The 6316-nt window shown below is 40.9% G+C and overlaps 4 protein-coding genes across 8 annotated transcripts in view; 1 reads left to right on the top strand and 3 right to left on the bottom strand.

The window, feature by feature from the left end:
• LOC104822900 (protein GDAP2 homolog) overlaps positions 1–687 on the bottom strand; it is a 4320-nt gene extending 3633 nt beyond the window's left edge. Inside the window, exons 1-2 of the mRNA XM_010554258.2 lie at positions 544–687; positions 40–182 (exon numbers count right to left, since the gene is read on the bottom strand). Of these exons, the coding sequence (XP_010552560.1) occupies positions 40–58 (19 nt within the window). The 5' untranslated portion in view covers positions 59–182; positions 544–687. The remainder of the gene's footprint in view (positions 1–39; positions 183–543) is intronic.
• A 325-nt stretch (positions 688–1012) lies between these two features.
• LOC104822897 lies at positions 1013–3130 on the top strand. 4 transcript variants are annotated; one of them, XR_002024556.1, is made up of 3 exons: positions 1013–1154; positions 1889–2885; positions 3040–3130. XR_002024556.1 is itself a non-coding variant. In XM_010554254.2 (2 exons), the coding sequence occupies exon 2, from the start codon at positions 2040–2042 to the stop codon at positions 2808–2810; it is 771 nt and encodes a 256-aa protein (XP_010552556.1). In that variant the 5' UTR covers positions 1013–1154; positions 1889–2039; the 3' UTR covers positions 2811–3027. The 4 variants fall into 4 exon arrangements, 1 of the variants encoding a protein (XP_010552556.1); XR_773278.2 differs by having other exon boundaries at positions 3032–3122; XR_773276.2 differs by having other exon boundaries at positions 3021–3112.
• On the bottom strand, positions 2881–3742 carry LOC104822899 (uncharacterized protein At3g61260). 2 transcript variants are annotated; one of them, XM_010554255.2, is made up of 4 exons: positions 3672–3742; positions 3501–3593; positions 3338–3419; positions 2881–3228 (listed from the first exon to the last, which is right to left on the bottom strand). In XM_010554255.2, the coding sequence occupies exons 1-4, from the start codon at positions 3701–3703 to the stop codon at positions 3043–3045; spliced, it is 393 nt and encodes a 130-aa protein (XP_010552557.1). In that variant the 5' UTR covers positions 3704–3742; the 3' UTR covers positions 2881–3042. The 2 variants fall into 2 exon arrangements, with proteins under 2 accessions (XP_010552557.1, XP_010552558.1); XM_010554256.1 differs by having other exon boundaries at positions 3501–3590; positions 3672–3696.
• Positions 3743–4150: 408 nt separating this feature from the next.
• The window catches only part of LOC104823068 (heparanase-like protein 2), a 2477-nt gene continuing 311 nt past the window's right edge, over positions 4151–6316 (bottom strand). Inside the window, exons 2-9 of the mRNA XM_010554497.2 lie at positions 6213–6249; positions 5898–6081; positions 5651–5805; positions 5319–5549; positions 5031–5220; positions 4819–4944; positions 4562–4661; positions 4151–4459 (exon numbers count right to left, since the gene is read on the bottom strand). Of these exons, the coding sequence (XP_010552799.2) occupies positions 4151–4459; positions 4562–4661; positions 4819–4944; positions 5031–5220; positions 5319–5549; positions 5651–5805; positions 5898–6081; positions 6213–6249 (1332 nt within the window). The remainder of the gene's footprint in view (positions 4460–4561; positions 4662–4818; positions 4945–5030; positions 5221–5318; positions 5550–5650; positions 5806–5897; positions 6082–6212; positions 6250–6316) is intronic.

The following is a 6316-nucleotide window of genomic DNA, read 5'->3' as shown; positions in this document are numbered from 1 at the left end:
CCCTTCCCGTCGGAGTTCCCCCACGGGAGGTTGTGGGTTTAGCCACAGGCTGATACATCTTCACAAATAAGATTAGAACTTCCTTGTTTGGTCCCCAAGGATTGGATTTGCTCAGCAGAAGACAACAATTTATCAAAAATTAGGGATAAATCTGCATCTTTTCCGGCCAAAAAGTTTGATCACTGCAAATGCCAGAAGAAGAGGAAACCAAAAAAACAATAACAGCGATCATTTACATAACTGGAAACTCAAATTCAATCAACAAGCTCAATATTTCATATGCCCGAAAACCAAATTATGTAAACAAATAACATCACCAATCACGGAATCAGAGATCCACACAGTGCCCATGCGTCCATGATGATTAATCATAAACGAAAAGCTAGAAGTCCAAATCAACCACAACTACAATTCGAATCAACCCGATCTTAACATTACAAAAACCCAGAAAGCCTCGAATCTCAGCGTCATCACATCGAATAAATGAATGATGAAAAAATTAAGATACTAAGAAACAAAGGATTTAAAATTGAAAACCCTAACCTGGAATTGGGGAGTTCGATTTCAACGAACGAATTGCTGAATTATGAAATCCCAATTTCACCGTCGTCGCAGTATGAATAAATACAAAAGATGGAGAGAGAATAAAATAATTTACAACTATGATTGATGGATTGATGAGCTTGCTGCTCATCAGGCGACCCAAAAAAAATTCAATTTTAATTAGAAAAAAATGTAAAAATGTCTTTCACGCGAATTTTCCATAATACCCCGGAATATACCTTTCTATTTTTCTCGAAAATTATCCACAAACTCAAGCTCCTGGGCGAGGGTATGATCTGGTGTATGACGAACCACAGTACTCAAAGGTACGCTCTCTAAAGACTCTTTTTCATTTAGAGGCTCTAGATGTTAAATGGTGTCGTTTAGTAGTTTGCAATGCATGAACTTGGTCAACGGCTGTTTACCCCTATTATTACGACGTCGTATCTGTCTTCCGTTGGGCACATTTTTTTCTTTGCCATAATCTGATCCCCTCTCTCCCAACAGATCGAGAGGGAGAGAGAGATTGTTTCTTCTTCGTCTTCCTCCTCCTCTCTCGATCTCTGTTTTCGATCCTCCTTCGTATTCTTCGTTCTCTGAAATGCTTAATTGTAAGTAAAGTTCTGTTTTTGTAATGTTTGTGTTTGAATCGGGATCAGAATCTCTTTTCTCACAGGCTTTAGATTTTTCTTTCATCGATTGATTTTGTTACATTCTGGAAAATTGATGCCTCTTCCGCATCTAAATGGTCTGTATTTGTGTCGTTGGATTGCCGTTTGAGATATATTGATGGATTTGATTGGTAAAAGAGGTTTTTTTTTATTCCTTGTAATGATGAATCGATGATGAGTCATATGATGCCTGTACCGTAAGTACATGGTGATCATGAAGACACCATAAAACATCGACCTTCCGGGGACGGGTTTTTACGTTGTTTGGTATTCCTTTTGTACCATGTGCTCGCTCATCCAAATCGGAGATATAGCACATATATTGGTTTTGTAGATTTGCTTTTCTGGTGGGACGATTGGCAGGTTGTAGCTTTGTTGGAAATTAGTTCATTGGTTGAATCTCGAGAATCTGAATCGGGTCCATTGATTTTGGGAAGTAGATTTGTATTTTCTAAGAGCTGGTTTTAACTGGGTTTCCTCTTGATTCTGTCTTAATTGCTTGGATTTTGTTCTCTTATGCGTTTTTCCATTGTGAACACTGACAGTGTGTTGCTAGAAGAACATAATGTTGGTTTGTTGACCCGTTTTGCCTAATCACTTAATGTGGGCACAGACATTGGTTTTCTATGTGGTGATTGCTGACATGCATGTGAATTGTTGTGTCATCTTTCCAGGGTTGGTTGAACAAAAATGGTGGCTGTCGGTGAATGGAAGGTTCCTAACATAGGAATGCTACTGATTAATGTTTGGATACTGGCTCAAGTGACCCTTTGATGACCACTGTCAGTGTAGGATTTGTTTTAAGTTTTTCTTGATCCCCATATAATGTGGAGTTTTGCTTCGAATGCTATTGGGAGTATTAAGCTAAAGAAGTCTCCTAAAGATACGGGTCAGGCCTCATGTGAATGCTCAGATGACGAGGTTTCGGCTGTTAGTAGGGATGAAGAAGGATTGGAATGTCCGATTTGTTGGGAATCATTCAATATCGTTGAGAACGTTCCCTATGTATTATGGTGCGGTCATACTCTTTGCCAGAATTGTGTCTTGGGGCTCCAATCTGCTGTCTTGAGACTCCCGGCCCAAGATATCAAGGTCCCATTCGTCATTGCATGCCCATGGTGCCACTTATATTCATTCAGGCTCATCTATAAGGGAAATCTAAAGTTTCCTCGAAAGAACTTCTTTCTCCTCTGGATGGTCGAAAGTCTGAACGGCGACAGGACGAACTCTGGTTCGTCTGGTAGTCAAGACAAGCAATCTGTTTGGTCTCCCAGATGTGATCAGAACACCGATTTGATCACAAGGAGTGTCCTGTATAATGAATCTCCTGAAAATTTTGCTGTCCAAGATCATATTGGCAGGCCGAGGGCACTGAATTTCTCTCTTGATAAGTCTCTTGACTTGTTCATCCATTTCACCTCCAAGTTCCCGTACGTGATAATATTTCTTCTGATCGTCTTCTTTGTTATACCTGGAAGCGTCATCGTCTTGGCCCTCTACGCTCTCCTCACGATCGTTTTCGCAATCCCATCCTGCCTGGTCCTATATTTCTCGTTCCCTGTTCTGGAAAGGTTGGTGAGTCAAATAACGTCATGAATGTCGAAGCTGCTGAACTCAGGATTCATCTTTTTCGGTTCTTGTTTTTCTCCTTCAGTCAAGATATATATTCAGGTAAATGGAAACACTTTTATTGCATGCTTGAACATTGTATTTGTGATCTTACTGTACAAGTTTCGGATGATTTCGTTTAGAAACGATAATGTCTGTGTTGGAAATTGACAATTCCTCTTATGATAAATGTAACAGTTTTACATCAGTGGTGTAGGGATCAGAAGCATGAGGGTGGAAGTCGGCCAGTTGCTCTCATCATGTTAGCTTTCTCTCTAACCTTCAACTCTTCGTTCTTTCTGGTCTCTTTGGCATGTCCTCTTGCATCTGCTGCAATCTTCTCTATGTGTCCGACTTCTTCCCTAAACTTATACAAAGCATTCATCTTTCTCTTTTCCACATGCCCCTGTTGTTCATGTTTTCATTGGTTATTGAAGAATTAAGAGTTTTGTTTTGGGGGGGGATAGGGAGAAAGGGACATGATATGATACAAGAAGAGTCAAAGAACAAAAGACCTCTGTCCCTTCCAGCTTTCTCCTCGTTTTCTTCTTCCTCTTCTCTTCCCAAGACAGAATCTTGTCGCTTAGCTTCTTGTACCTGCCAAGTTCGAACTGTTGGTTGTTAGCTCTCGACACTAAACATTCAGAACATAACATGGTGAAAGAAAAAGAGACACACTTCTCTTCAAGTTTCACCATTTCAGTTTCATTCCAATGATCAGCCACGAGTGCTGCTTCCAGCGTTGTCGTTACAGGTTTCGCTTCTCCCCTGCTAATTTTTTCATAGAAACCCTGCATACTCAGATCACATGAAATCGAAATAACGTATAACCGGTAACTGTAAAGTTACCTTATGGAAATGTCCATATGATAGCTTGTCATGACCTGTGAATCGGAACAGGATCTTGAGAAGTCACAATTTATACGCGAAAGGGCGTGGAAGATGTGTGAATTGAGAAAGCCCGCTTAAGCAAAAATACCTTTCCTTTGACTAAAACTCAGGGTCAGAAGGCATTTCGGGCAAATGGGTTTCGTAAAGCTGTTAGCTTTATGTTTCAATAAAGAATAATGGAACTACGCAGAGGAAAGAATCCAATGGAGTTTGTACAAGAATTTCGAAGGAGGAAAGCCTTTTATGTCAAGAATCTGAAATATTTCTATAAAGATCCAGCCTTTCTTATCCACGTAAAGTTGCAATTTTTATTTATTTCGAAAGATTTTTTTATTTCCGAAAATCTTTACGCAATTCATAAACAATCAGAATTCGAAGAACTAACCAAAAACCTAAAAGATAAATTCCACACAGAAACTCAGAAGGACCGTTTCTCTTCAAGCACACGCAGGAGCAATGAAGTCTCTGAGGGTAACAAAGACGATGGAATCTCTCTGGACATGGATCGGCGTTGAGGAATCCACCATCTTCGCCTTCATCTCCGGAATCTCCTCCGTCTCCGTCAGCTTCAACGCCTTCCCGTTCAGCAGAACGACGTCGCTCTGTATATCTCCGTCCATCGGCGTCAGATGGTACTCCTCCCTCTTCGCCCTCGCGTAATCTATGTAGTAATTCATATCATCTTCCACTTTCAAGTCGAACGATTCCGTGTTCGAGAGGTTTATCACCACGAGCGTCACTCCTGGCTGTTGCGGACAAAACGTGTCAGAAGAAGAACCAAAACCTGAGATTTTTTTTGGTCTGGTCTCAAGAAAAAAGTTTGTTCTTTGTTTGATCTGTACATGTACCTTTTCTCTTGCACAGTGTGCGTATACGCGTAGATACGGGCTGCCATTTTGGGTGACTCTGAGCACTCTTGAGCCCATGAGACGGTGCCAGAGAAGTGCACTGATGAACAAATTAAACACAGAAAGTGCATTAGGGTTTACAGTTCTTGCCGAGTTCAAAGTATAGTTCAGTCAATGATTTAGCGTTTCCAAGACCGAAAAGTGATTCCCGAATTCATTTCATTCGAAAGCATAAAAGGAGTGAAAAAGTGAGTGACCCGTAATAGTCGGGGTTGGGGATGAAAGAGGTGGTGTTGAGAAGAGCATAGTTTCCACCGATAAGGGCTTGTCTGCAGAAGACCTTATGGTTGTATGCTGAAGTCATTCCCAGTTGATCAATGTACCTGCAGAATGATCAACACCCGCAAAACGTTTCAGCGTTTGGGCGAAAACCCGAATCAGATTATAAAGAAAAGGTTTCAACTTTTACCAGAATCCATTGGCAAAAGTGTGGGAAACATCTTTGCCTCCACTGTTGTATGCACCTCCAGCTTCACCAACCCAAGCTCCAGCCCATGGTCCGAATCTGTCAATAGTTGATGATATGTCTTTGAACGTCTGAGCTATTTGGGTCAGGTAGAATGGATCTTGGATCTTGTCAATCAAGGTTTTGTCAACACCTGCAACAAGATTCGCACAAGAGACAGAGCAATAAGAGGGAAGAAAAGATTCGATCTGATCTGATTGAAAAGTAATTAAAAAGGATGTAAGCAGATGCCTGGGCCAAGGTTGTAAATATGGTGGGTGAGTCCATCGACGACATCTGGACCAGTTTGCAGAAGAAACTCATTGAACCATTTCTCGTCGTAGAAACCTGCAGGTCCCAAAACCTTAGGCGTGGTCACATTTGGGTAAAGCTTCTGCACCAGTTTCTTCAGCATCTTGAAGTCCTTTGCATATTGATCCACGTTGATCCTTGCAGAAACTCCAGAAGAACACAACTCATTCCCTGAAAAAACCCAAATCTCAAATCAGTTTCTTTCTCAATCTTTAACCCTTTTTTTTGTAGTTGCTTGTTTTGCAAGAAAGATGAGAGATTCGTTTAGATACCGAGTTCGTATGAATCGATGCTGTAACCCTTTTCAATGGTGTATCTCATCAGATCATGAGAGTTTCTTGCATCCCAGTCTCCGATCCAGAGGCCTTCTTCTGTTTCCGACTTCTTCTTCCCGAACAAAGCATTCAGACCAAATGTTATTTTGGCTCTGCAAAACAGTAGTCCGGTTAATGAACTAAACCGAACCAAGCCAGATAACAGGAGCGAAGCAACAGTGTGAAACTGTATAAGATTTGATACCCGGTTTGGTTGAAGAGAGAGTTGAGCTGATCCCATCTGTCCATGGTGAGACAACCATCCGTGAAACCAAACAAGCCGTCGTCGTTTCTCTCGAACTTTGGACAGTTTTTGACTGACTTCCCAATCTTGTACAGAACTTGATCCTGTAATGATCCTCCAAGCCTTATCCTCAGTGGGCTAAAAGCTGTTTCATTTTCATATTTTCAAAAACAAAGATCAACACTTTTGTAAACCCAATAATGGAATTTGTAATACACACACACACTTGGGAATGAGATCCACACATGCGGAGACCGATCGAAATTAAAGACTAACCCTTGATGGCATTTTGAAGGATGGAGTTGGACAGATCCTGAAAAGATTATACAATATATATATATACACACAGATTGAATACAGATATATTCATTAACTAGATT

Source organism: Tarenaya hassleriana, unplaced genomic scaffold, assembly GCF_000463585.1.
Source record: "Tarenaya hassleriana unplaced genomic scaffold, ASM46358v1 Cleome39, whole genome shotgun sequence".
NCBI lineage: Eukaryota > Viridiplantae > Streptophyta > Magnoliopsida > Brassicales > Cleomaceae > Tarenaya > Tarenaya hassleriana.
The sequence above is the reverse complement of the archived record's forward strand: the minus strand, read 5'-3'. Positions and strand labels throughout refer to the sequence as shown.

Coding starts and splice junctions, on each gene's coding strand:
- LOC104822897 (XM_010554254.2), top strand. CDS start 2,040: ATGTGGAGTTTTGCTTCGAATGCTATTGGGAGTATTAAGCTAAAGAAG.
- LOC104822899 (XM_010554255.2), bottom strand. CDS start 3,703: ATGACAAGCTATCATATGGACATTTCCATAAG. Junction 3,594..3,671: donor CATATGGACATTTCCATAAG/GTAACTTTACAG, acceptor TGAAAAAATTAG/CAGGGGAGAAGCGAAACCTG. Junction 3,229..3,337: donor GAAAGCTGGAAGGGACAGAG/GTCTTTTGTTCT, acceptor CATGAACAACAG/GGGCATGTGGAAAAGAGAAA.